We start from the raw sequence: 12,984 nt of genomic DNA on the forward strand, positions 1-12,984 counted from the left end.
AAATCTACAGCCCCAAAATATATAATTTTGTTTTCATCTTTCTCTGATTGGGTTTTCTTTTAGGAATACATCCCAGTTCAATCTGGAGGAAGTACTGAATTAAATCCATTTTACCTAAAGTACAGTAGCCGTACCCAGCATGCTATTCTCTACATGAACCCTCATAAAATCAACCTGGATCTGATTTTGGAACTTCTTGTGTATTTAGGTATCTTTCTATTTGTTTTAATAAAACGCTTCTATCAACTACATTTATTAATACTTTATATGTTTGTTTCCTGTCTTACATTGAATTTTTTTATCTTTTTAAAATTTCAGACAAAAGTCCTCAATTCAGAAATATTGAAGGAGCAGCATTGATCTTTTTACCCGGTCTTGCTCATATTCAACAGCTGTATGATCTCCTATCAAATGACAGAAGATTTTATTCTGAGCGGTAACTACAAATCTTTATTATATTCTTTGTAATTTTAAACCAGAAGATCTGATACATTAAAACTCTTGATCAGAAATTTCAGACTTTTCAACGTCAGTTAAAATTGTGCTTAGTAGGGCTGACTAGTAACTCAGTGGTTAAGAGCACTGACTACTCTTCCAAAGTACCCAGGTTCAGTTCCCAGCACCCGCTTGGCAGTAACAACTATCTGTAACTCTATTTCCACGGGTCTGACGCCCTTTTCTGGCCTCCACAGATACTTTATACACATTTTGCCCAGAGATACATACATGCATATAAAACACCCAAACACTTTGTTTTGTTTTCTTTTCTGAGATAGGGTTTCAAGTGTAGCTCTGGCTGTCCAGAAACTCACTCTGTAGACCTAGCTGACCTTGAATTCAAAGAATTCACCTGCTTCTGCCTCTCAAATGCTGGGATTAAAGGCGTGTACCACCACCACCCAGCTCACATTTTTTTTTAATCTCTACAGTTGTCCATGGAGATTTTGTGTTTGTTCATTTTTTTTTATCTAGTGAAAATTTGTAGGCACTATATCTGCATTTGTTTTTTTTTAATTTTAATCTGAGCCAAGAATTCTTTGGTTAATTATACATATATTGTAGATAATAACTCCTGACCCACTGAGTTTTCCAAAAGCCAACAAAGTTTTGCATATTAGCAATCATATCTATTAAAATAGCCATTTATTTGTTATTATAGTTTATTACTCTTATTGTGGTTGCCATATTAATATCACAACTCTAAAAATCATTTAAGGGGCTGGAGAGATGGCTCAAAGGTTAAGAGCATTGCCTGCTCTTCCAAAGGTCCTGAGTTCAATTCCCAGCAACCACATGGTGGCTCACAACCATCTGTAATGAGGTCTGGTCCCTCTTCTGGCCTTCAGGCATACACAGAGACAGAATATTGTATACATAATAAATGGATAAATTTAAAAAATAAATAAATAAAAATCATTTAAGCCACATTATTTCACATACAAGCTTACTCATCCTTAAACAATACAAAATTCAGAATCTGGAATACTTATGGTCTCTGGCCTTTCAAAAGAGGGATGCTTAACCTGTATTTGTTCATATTAATTTTTCCCCTCTGGCAGGGATATTGTGGTATAGTGTATATTATTAGATTGTTCTGTGAAAGTCTGTTTATTTAAATTTTTTCATATTAAAATACTGAAAGTTGCTTTCTATACGCAAATAAATTTTGTTATTCTTTGCAGTGTCTTCTAAAGAGAAACTCTTGCTAAGAACTATGATTTTAACTTTCAGATATGAAGTTATAGCTCTGCATTCTGTTCTTTCAACTCAAGATCAAGCAGCAGCATTCAGACTTCCCCCTCCAGGAATCAGGAAGGTAAATGCAGGACATGAGTATGTGTGGTCTGAGAATACTTCAGAAAGTGAATTAGTGCTGAACACATGACTGACTTCAAGTCTTCTGCAGCTCAACATATCAAAGTGAACTTAATACTGAACATCATGCATTTGGGGCTGGAGAGTGGCTCAGTGGTTAAGAGGATATGGGCACAGTTTGGTCCTGAGCACCGCACTGGCAGCTCACACTTGCCTGTAACTCCAGCTCCAGGTGATCCTTCAAAACCGATGTTTACTTACATCATATGCATACAGAATCCACATAGAAAAGAAATATCTTTTTAAAACTTTTAGATTCAGACATTTGATTATTGTGGACTAATAAGAAGCAATACTTGAGGAAAGTGGCAGTTGGAAAATGTGATATGTGTTGTAATTGGCCCGCGACCCCGGCGCCTGGCTTCCCGCATGGCTAGCTTACGCCCCGAAATAATTACACGGAAACTGTATTCATTTAAACACTGCTTGGCCCATTAGTTCCAGCCTCTTATTGGCTAGCTCTTACATATTGATCTAACCCATTTCTAATAATCTATGTAGCCCACGAAGTGGCTTACCAGGGAAGATCTTAACCTGCGTCTGTCTGGAGTGGGAGAATCATGGTGACTCCCTGACTCAGCTTCTTTCTCCCAGCATTCTGTTCTGTCTATTCCGCCTACCTAATTTTCTGTCCTATTAAAGGGCTAAGGTAGTTTCTTTATTCAATCAATGAAATCAACACAAAACAGAAGACTCCCACATCAGATATGTATGTTGCTTTTTAAAAGGGGAAAAAAAAAGACTACTTTTTCCTAAGAAAGCATTATAAACTGGACATGATGGCACACACCTTTAGTCCCATCACTCAGAGGCAGAGGCAGATGGATCTCTGAGTGTGAGGCTAGCCTGGTCTACAGAGTGAGTTCCAGGACAGCCAGCACTATGTAGAGAGACCCTGTCTCCAAGAAAAGAAGAAAGAAAGAAATTGCATCATGAAAGAGATTGGATGTCAAGATCTATTTAAGTCCTGGGAGGATTCCTGTTCTCTAGACCATTGGTTCCTTCAGCCTCAAGTAGTCGTTCATTCCTTTCATTAATATGCTAATGTAGGATCCAGAAAGGTACTCACTCCAAATTGCTCTACCATTGAGCCATAGCCCAGCCTCAGCTGTTAATTCCTGATTGTAGTTCACAGACCGTAGTTTATGGAAGTAATTAGTGCCCTCTGCTCAGAGTTCTGAGTGAAGAGATTCTTGACAAAGAATTTCTCAGATTTGAATCTCCCCTCAGAAGAAATTATTAAAAACAATGTAGTTACGTTGTGAGACAGGGTGGAAAGTGGAGAACAAGCCTGACCGATGCACAAGACCTGGGTCCTCATCCCTAAGCCGACCAGCATTCAACTTCACCTTTTCTTACTGAGTTTTCTGTCTTCTGAGAACTCCAGAGGTCCTGAGACTGCTCTGAACTTTAACATCTGCTTCTCTGTAAGAAAGATTTTGTTTGAAGAGTTCACCTTAACAAAAGAAATCTTAGCACTGCCGAAGCAGAATGACCATGTAGGTTCCACAGGCCTCATTAATCTGGGAGCAGTCAGTCAGTACTGGAAAACACAGGTAAAATAGAGTAGTGTGCCTTGGACCTGACCTAGACTGTCCCAGAGGTTTTACCTCCCAGGATTCAGCACGAACATCAAGAGTGCACAAGGTTGTACTGTTCAGCCGTCTCTGCTTAAGAATTTTAAAGCTAGACCTAAAATACCTGTTTCTGTACCTCCTATTTACAGCTGAGGTTTGGAAGTCCAGGGGTAAAGGGACTTGCTGAAGCTGGGACCAGAACAACCACCCCTCTCTTCCCAGTCATATTTCTTTCCTAATAATAGATTGTATAGGGTTGAATTGAACTGTCTCAGTCCTCTGACTGTCAGATTTAAGATGACTGACTGGAACTAGGGAGTAGTGTTTTTACTGTGATGGCAATCTGTACCGTGTGCTGGAGAGATGCTGAGCAGTTAGAGCACTAACTGCTGCTGCAGAGGACAAAGTCACTTCCCAGGAGCCACACTCCAGCTCCAGAGGGGACACTGTTGGCCTGCTCAGGCACTGGCACTCATGAGTATGTGAACATACATATACATAAGAAAAAAATGAAAGTAAATATTTTTTAATCTAACAATCTCATTAAAATGAACTGATGAAACTGTACAGTAAATTAAAAGTATGGAACAAAACAGTCTAAATTTTTGTGACCAGAATTGAAAGTGACTTTCCTTTGGGCCCCCCTCCACTGCTCCCTTAAAACTCACCTTTAAAACCCCATCAGCTCTGTCTAAAGAACAATTCAGGGTACAGTGTCAAGAGCTTCTTGTTTCTTTGCAGATTGTCTTAGCAACAAATATCGCGGAGACGGGAATCACTATTCCTGATGTTGTGTTTGTCATTGATACTGGAAGAACAAAAGAAAATAAGTAAGTTTAACTTTCTCACAGTGAAAATATTTAATGTTTAGGTTTTTTTTTTTTGGAGAAATTACAGAATCGTATTAGGGAAATTCAGATTCTGCCCAAAGCAAAAAGCTTTGGTAAAAGTGTGGGTAAATTTGAAATATCAGGGAATAATTTTTTAATGTCATACTTTGGATTTTACCAAAAATAATGCCAGTATACCACCACTTAAAAGTGCTACCTGGGCAGAATTTTACAACATAAATTTTTATTATTTTTTGCTTATTACATAAAATGTTGAACACAACATTATTTGAAGAAGGATGCTTAAAAGAAATCCCACTAGCTCAGAATTGAATATAATAGAGGGTTATTTATTTAGGGGTAGACTCACAGATCACAATCCTCTGCTTGAACGGGGAACAGCAACTGAATCCCACAACCAGAACAGAGAGAGCAGACGCATGCTTTACATCAGCATATATAGTATATGAGGCCCCGCCCAAGTGGGTGGGTAACTTAAAGGCTACTGGCGGTCAGAATTCCTACAGCAGTTATTTATGGGGTTGTGATAGAAGCATGAACTTTGGAGAACTGGACATAGATCTCTGATCTGAGCTAAACAGTACTTCTAATCATCAGGTCCTTGTGTACTAGTGAAGAAGATGACAGTTTCACAATCGCAAACGCTGCATATCACAGCCAGAACATTATCAATGCCTTAATGGAAACTCCCACAAAATGGTACTACTCTCTGAGTAGTGTGTGCCCTATAAACAGTGGAGACTACTGCTAGCCAATTGTAGTCTATATATTACCCCCAATATCAGAAAACTACAGCAATATATGAAAAAGATGCCGTGTAATAGAAAATCAATTCTAAAACAAATGATGTATCTTTAGAGGAAATGTTCTCTCAGGATTGGTGCTTTAAACTGTGATGCTGGCTGTCTGCACCGCCTTGATGTGTGATTAGTAGGGTATGTGAGGAAAGATGAGTTAAACAAACCATTTTTTTTTTTTTGTAGCAAAGCTTTCCATTTGGCAGTATGGATAAGCACTTTGATAAAAATATTTAATCAGGAAATATGACTTAAGAAGTGTTGTTGACCATACACGGTGGTGTACATCTTTAATCACAGCTCTCAGGAGGAAGAAGCTGGTGTATTTCCATGAGTTCAAAGCCAGCCTAGTCTATGTAATGAGTTCTAGGACAGACAGATCTACATAAAGAGACCCTGTGTCAAGCCCCCATCCCCTAAAAACGAAATGTTTGTTCACAATAGTAATGAGTTTGATGACGTTTCCAGCTTTTTCTGGTTTTGCTGAAAGTCAGTAATCCACATGCTGTCTCCTCAAATGTGTCTTTAGGTACCATGAAAGCAGTCAGATGAGTTCCTTGGTGGAGACCTTTGTCAGTAAAGCTAGTGCTCTGCAACGACAAGGGAGAGCTGGGCGGGTGCGAGATGGCTTCTGTTTTCGGCTGTACACGAGAGAAAGGTAGGCACAGTGCTGGACATTCACAGCTCGCGGATCGGCAATGGGTGCCATTACTCATGACGTATCACTTTTTTTCAGATTTGAAGGTTTTCTGGACTATTCTGTACCTGAAATCTTGCGTGTGCCTCTGGAGGAACTATGCCTTCACATTATGGTAATCCCAAAGCACCGCACATGAAGTTTTTGTTCCTTAGGGAAATCTGATGACTTACATGTTTTTAACAATTATTTGCTTTACATTTTCAAGTATTATATGTTTAATATCTGCACTATAGAGTTTATATGGCAGTGGCTCTCAGCCTGTGGGTCACAACTCCACTGGGGGTCGAACGACCCTTTCACAGGGGCCACCTGAGACCTTCAGAAAACACAAGACATTTACATTACAATTCTTAACAGTAGCAAAATCACAGTTATGAAGTAGCAATGGAAATAATTTTATGGTTGGGAGTCACCACATGAGGAACTGTATTAAAGGGCACAGCATTAGGAAGGCCGAGAACCACTGCCATAGGTATAAGTAACTCAAACAGCCTCGTAATGGAGAACAGTGGTCTCATGGGGGCCATGTTGTCTACCAAGGGACTGTGGCATTGTTTCAGACGTTTTTTGACTGTCCTGAGCAGGGGCTGTATGCTGGGATGTATTGTGTAGACACAAGGGATGTACCCAGAACAAAGATTCACCTAACCCTGCTGAGACTGGGGGACCACTTGCCAATAACTCCCTAGACTGAAAGTTACTCTTGATTCTTAGATTTTTAACAATAAAAATCAGTACTGAAGAAACTAAAATGTATAGACTGGGAGATTCCACCCTTGGGCTCACCTCCTAGGTGGCCTTACCCATTTACCCTCTTTGCTCAAGTTTTGATAAATTCAGACTTTGGTTCCAGTGTTATCGCCTGGTGGCACTGAATCCTCCTGGTCTCTTTCCTGTGCAGAAATGTGATCTCGGCTCTCCTGAAGACTTTCTCTCCAAAGCCTTAGATCCTCCTCAGCTTCAAGTGATCAGCAATGCAATGAACGTTCTCCGGAAAATTGGAGCCTGTGAACCGAATGAGCCCAAATTGACTCCGCTGGGCCAGCACCTTGCAGCCCTGCCTGTCAACGTCAAAATTGGCAAGATGCTCATTTTTGGAGCCATATTTGGCTGTCTAGAACCAGTGGTAAGTAAAACACTGCCACAGCCTCACTTCACGTGCCATTTGGTGGGGAAATTATTAAGCATTGGAAACAAGTTTAAATGTTGATTTCTTTTTTGTTTGTTTTTCAAGACAGTGTTTTTCTATGTAAGCTTAGCTGTTCTGGAACTCACTTCATAGACCAGGCTGATCCCAAACTTAGAGATACAAGTATCTCTGCCTCCTAAGTTTTGAGATTAAAGGCCACCACTACCCAGCTTAAACTTTGCTTTCTTTTTTTTTTATTTCTTTTTTTTTATTTTTTTTTATTTTATGTGTATTGGTGTTTTTTCTGTGTGAGGGTGTCGGATCCCCTGGAACTGTAGTTACAGACAGTTGTGTGTGAGCTGCCATGTGGTTGCTGGGAATTGAACCAGGGTCCTCTGGAAGAACAGCCAGTGCTCTTAACTGCTGAGCCATTTCTCCAGCCTCCCTAATTTCTTAACAAAACACAATCATTAAAACCTAGATGACTTGAATATCTGATGAGAATTTTTAAATATATTTAACTTTTTATAATAATAAACTTAAAAATCTCTTTCTCCATTTACTTACATAGAGAAAAATGCTATAGCTGGGTGTAGTGGAGCACACCTTTAATCCCAGCACTTGGGAGGCAGAGGTAGGCAGATCTGTATGAGTTCGCAGCCAGCCTGGTCTACATAGTGAGACTATGTCTTGGAAAAAAAAAAAAAAAACAAAAAGAAAGAAAAGAAAAATACTGTTGTGTGAGTTTGGCTTGCCTAGGTTGTTGCCGTCACGTAGCCCCCACCTGAAACATTTATTTAATTGAATATGTAATAATTTATAGAAAGTTATTGACACCATAGACTTTAATAGAATGGAAAACTTCCTTTATTTGAATTATTTCTAAGCCAAAAATTCTCAAGAGTCTATTTTTTCAATTGATTTCAGAAATGAGCTCTGTCCATTTATCTGATTCTCTGGGTGTGTGGTCTTACGGTTTTTCCTTTACCAAGTGGTGACTTTGAGCACAGATCGAGAAAAAAGGGCTCCTTACCCTTGGCCTCTTCTCTTTTTCTCCAGTGTTAGAAGTAAATGTGGGGCTAGGGTGTGGCTCAGAGACACAGAACTTGCCGAATGTTCATGTGGCAGTGGGTTCAGTCCCCCGGCAGTAATGACAAGGCAGGATCTCAGGGTTCTGGGGAGGGAGTAGGGTGGTATCAGGAACTTGCTAAATTCAAAAGGCACCATTTGCTATTATAGTTTGTCTGAGAACTTGTAACAAGTGGATGGTTGTATAGTCCCCTTACACATTTCTTAAACTAATGTGACAACTGACCCCAGGGCCTCATGCTTGCTAGGTAAGCACTGAGCCATAACAGCAGCCAAAACTTGGTGGTGGTGTTCATTTCTAACCAACAGTAGTTTATTTCCCACTTTAGGGCAGCTGAGAAACCCAGCATATGGGACCATACTCAGCATGTGGTGAAGGTTCTCATCTGTGAAAGGCATTGTAGCCAATGAAAACTAGAAGTCTAAGGACTAAGCTATAGTTCTGAGATTGCCTATGACTAACTAGCAGACTATAATCACTTGGACACATTTTCAGTTTTCCCTCTGATTCTGGTACTGTACTTCCTTAAATCACAGAGGTGTCCTAAGGATAAAGAAATAGGTTTTCTGAGTTCCATGAAAGGAGCTAAGCTAAAGTTATAAAATTGTTATGAAATTATAAGTTAGCAGTGTTAAATGCATTGAAAATAAGAAATGGATGGCTTGATTGTGACTTTTCGGATTTATTTTTAACAACTTCTTTAGTGATCAATATATTTATGGGCAGGCAACACTAGCGGCAGTTATGACGGAGAAGTCTCCTTTTATCACACCCATTGGTCGGAAAGATGAAGCAGACCTTGCAAAGTCATCTTTGGCTGTGGCCGATTCAGACCACCTCACGATCTACAACGCCTATCTAGGGTAAAGAAATAACTTGTTGCTATCAGTAAGCCAAAGGTTGGAGATGGTCGACCTGTTTAAAAATGTATCTTTGTCGTTAAAAGTATGCTTTCAACAGTTATATTTGTTCTTCGTACTTTTAATCTGTCAAGATATAATTATGATAAAGACTCATTTAAGAAGAACATATTTGGCCGGCGGTGGTGATGCGTGCCTTTAATCCCAGTACTTGGGAGGCAAAGGCAGGCAGATCTCTGAGTTTACAGAGTGAGCTTAAGGACAGCTAAAGAAATTCTGTCTTGAAAAGCCAAAAAAAAAAAAAAAAAAAAAAAAGAACATAGTTGTTATTATATATGCATATGTCTCAAATTCGAGTCAATTTTATAATTTCTGTTATGCTTAAAAAATACTGCAATTGAAAATGGCTGCTGCTACAGTAAACAAGACCCCTCTTCATAACGGATCGTAATTTTGTTAAACCTTACTTGTGATAACTCTGAAAAAGCTTGGATGGAGCCACGGTGGCCTTTATCCATTGACACGTTTATCTAGGTGGAAGAGAGCACAGCAAGAAGGAGGCTACCGTTCTGAAATCACGTACTGCCAGAGGAATTTCCTCAATAGGACGTCGCTGTTGACACTAGAGGTAACTCTTACTAATGCTCTTAGCAGTGACTACGTATTCGGGAAATGGTTTTTATAAAGAGATGGCATGGTTCGTGGAAATAACACTAGCTTGGAAATAGGATTGTCAACTTTTTATTTCTTCGTTTTTCAGGAGGGTTGTTTAAATAAATGACTCAAAGGGTGTTATTATCCACAGTTCTTCTCAACTCTGGTACTCAATTGTTGTTTTGCTTAATCATAGGAAATTTCAGAAATATAAAAAAGTAAATGAAATACTATCATGAACTTCAGTTCTCCCATTTTTTTCACGTCCATTAATTGGCATCATGTGGTCAATATTGTTTTATTTATATTCTCTTTACTATCTGCTCTGTCGACTACTTTTTAAGTAAATACAGATACTAGATTATGTATATCTACAGTATAGGACTCATTTTTTTCTTTGACATCACACCTTTAAGACAAACAACCCATATCATCAAATTATAGCATTTGAATACCCCTTGTCATCTCATAATTTTGTCATAGCTAGTTCAAATCATGACCCACACAAGATTTACTCATCACATTTGGTTGATATGCCCCTAAGTCTCTGGGGTTTCTTGACTTCTGGAAGTAGGCACTTCTGAGCTGGCAGATTCAGTATGTGGACACCCCAGATAGTTGGCTCACAGGTAGCCATTTCTTCAAATTACTCCTTTCTCCTTTTCTCCTTTTATTGTCCTCAACCTCCAGATCACCTCCCACAAACTTCCTCCTCCAGCCTTGTCTTCAGGCCCTGAGCTTCAGGGATTCAGCCCCATGGTCACAGCAGCTGCCTTTCCTCCCCTGGAGTCTAAGCTCTAAACCAAACCTGAAGGAATCCCAGTGTAAATGCCACCTGTGGCTCCTGTAGCCTGAGCTTGGGGCAGCCCTGCCCTTTCTGGGTGTTCTGCTGATTTGCACTCGTCAAGGGGCAAAGTATTTTAAGCTGCAGTTTTATTAAGTGATGAAGTTGCCTTGAGTAAACTTCAGTAAACTCCAAATTCTTTCGGAAGAAATTTCCGGAGACAAGTAGAGAGGAGCTTGTTTTCGACCGCCAGGATTCCCTGTAATCCTTCCCAATGCTATCCCCACAGACTAAAAACAAATTAAAATAAATGTTTAAAGGAGGGTTATATTTAAGTCGATGTGAGTGAAAATATAGTCAGACCCATGCCATATCTTTTGTTCTCAGAAACATATTTTATGACATAAATTCCATCAAAGAACAGCTGACTTCTAACCCTTCACCTCCCAGAACCTTTGCTCTCCACTCAAGTTTGGGCTGTGGTCAATTAAATGATACTTTGGCATCCTATTTTATAGTAGGATATATACAGTACTATACATTTCAAAGTTGCTTGGTAATTTCTCTACTTTAATAATTAGGATTGTGTCTCATTTTAACATAAAATCTAGGATGTGAAGCAGGAACTCATGAAGTTGGTTAAGGCCGCAGGATTTTCATCTTCTACGAGCTGGGAAGGAAAGAGAACCTCACAGACACTCTCTTTTCAAGATATTGCCCTTCTGAAAGCTGTCCTGGCTGCAGGCCTGTATGACAATGTGGGGAAGATAATGTGTACAAAGTCAGTAGATGTCACAGAAAAACTGGCTTGCATGGTGGAGACAGCCCAAGGCAAAGCACAAGTCCACCCGTCTTCAGTAAACCGAGACTTACAAACTTACGGGTGGCTCTTGTACCAGGAGAAGGTAAGCTACTCATTCTCAGACCCTGTATACTGTTCTAGAATATCCCCATAACAAGTTCACTTGTCCTGGTGGTTTTTCTCAAGTAGAACTATTATTTTTGTTCACATTTGAAATCCAGATGCAGTTTATCAAGAAAAAGCAAAACAAAACAAAAAAAAAACCCAAATATCTCTCAGTAAATAAGAGAAAGATAGTAAAATTTCTCCCCTGGCTGTCATCACTCCTACTTAGAATATAGTCAGTCATAGCAGCAGGACTTTGGTTAATAATCTGTCTGTTCCCGGAGTTTTCAGTAAAAGTGGTTGACTCAGAAAGAAAAGGATGTGTGCTCCGTTCCTAAATAAGGGGGTGTTGGGTAGAGGAATATGGTTGTGTAAATGTATATAATTTTCTATTAAATTTGCAAATAAAATACATACATGAAAAATAACTATATATATATATATATCTATAAAGATATAAGAATTCTGTATCTTTAACTGTGACGTGTTTCCCTTTGTCTTTGAAGGTGAGGTATGCCAGAGTCTATCTGAGGGAAACCACCCTCATAACTCCTTTTCCAGTCTTGCTCTTTGGAGGCGACATAGAAGTCCAGCACCGCGAGCGGCTTCTCTCTGTGGACGGCTGGATCTATTTCCAGGTATCCATCCACATCCACATGACTTTACTGATTACGTGAAAACGTTCCAATTCCAGTGTCATTGGGGTAGATTTAAAGTTTTTACTGAAGCTTGCATAATACTTTCCTGTGTGGTTCACAGCAGAAAACCTCATCTTACCTTAAATGTATAGTTTTAAACCTTTAGCTCTGAAAATCATGTTACTATCACAGAACATGTTTATTGATAATTGTTATAATTGCTGATGCAAGGTATATTGGCACCAATTTTACATTGATTATCCCAAAAGATAGCTTCATTTTGAAACAATGAAGGCATAGGGAGAAATCCACCTTCCTAGAGTCCGTGGGTTAGTTGGTTGTTGATTCCCCAAACTCAGGCTTATTCCACTACAATTTTTTTGGCCCTTCTATACAAAACCCAAACAGATTCACAGTTTTTAACACGTGCAGCGTTCTCTGGATAAAGTAATCAATCTGTGCTTATTTACGGAGGTAAGCCCCACTCGCCCCCTCCACGTTGACAGGTGTAAAGTAACTCTCACACATCCTGTTCTTAACAGCTGTGTGCCTAGAGCCAGAGGACTGAATTGGGCAGTTTTAAGAAAAAAATGTTTGGTTCATGCCTGAAAGCTGGAGTGGTAGAGATGCTCTAAAAATTGGTTGTAGTGATATTGGTAAAAAACTACAGATTTACCAAAAAATCATTGACATTAAGCACTTAAAATAAGTACATTTGTATGATTTATATATTATACCTCAATAAAACAATTATAAACGTTTCCTCCAAGCAGGTGTGGTAGCTCACACCTTTAATCCCAGCACTCGGGAGGCAGAGGCAGAAAGATCTCTAAGTTCAAGAACCAGCTGGGTCTACATTGTGAACTCCTGGCCAGCCAGGCTTACCCTGTTTCAAACCACTCTCCGCTTCCCCGTTCCTCCCAGTCCTAGAGTCTTACATAAAGAGGAACTAAGAATTCCTGGAATAAGTTGCTGTATTGTGGCAGGAGATAGCAGACTCTAGACAAACAAGAGGCCATGCACTGAGCTCCCAGTGTAGCCTGGCTGATTTGGGCATGCTTTTCCCATTGCATTTTATGGTAAATCCTGGTGCCCTGAGTCAATAGAATTATCAGGTACTTA

General features: G+C 39.5%; 1 protein-coding gene across 2 annotated transcripts in view; it reads left to right on the plus strand.

The window, feature by feature from the left end:
• The window catches only part of Dhx29 (DExH-box helicase 29), a 45,828-nt gene that overhangs the window by 30,431 nt on the left and 2,413 nt on the right, over positions 1–12,984 (plus strand). For both annotated transcript variants that reach the window (XM_050152845.1, XM_050152846.1), the window contains 11 exons: positions 64–208; positions 319–436; positions 1,732–1,816; positions 4,194–4,282; positions 5,630–5,758; positions 5,837–5,912; positions 6,702–6,926; positions 8,746–8,882; positions 9,414–9,507; positions 10,929–11,222; positions 11,731–11,862. In XM_050152845.1, the coding sequence (XP_050008802.1) occupies positions 64–208; positions 319–436; positions 1,732–1,816; positions 4,194–4,282; positions 5,630–5,758; positions 5,837–5,912; positions 6,702–6,926; positions 8,746–8,882; positions 9,414–9,507; positions 10,929–11,222; positions 11,731–11,862 (1,524 nt within the window). The remainder of the gene's footprint in view (positions 1–63; positions 209–318; positions 437–1,731; positions 1,817–4,193; positions 4,283–5,629; positions 5,759–5,836; positions 5,913–6,701; positions 6,927–8,745; positions 8,883–9,413; positions 9,508–10,928; positions 11,223–11,730; positions 11,863–12,984) is intronic.

This window comes from Alexandromys fortis, unplaced genomic scaffold (genome assembly GCF_014885135.2).
Source record: "Alexandromys fortis isolate MF-2015 unplaced genomic scaffold, M_Fortis_MF-2015_v1.1 scaffold_73, whole genome shotgun sequence".
Taxonomy (NCBI): Eukaryota; Metazoa; Chordata; class Mammalia; order Rodentia; family Cricetidae; genus Alexandromys; species Alexandromys fortis.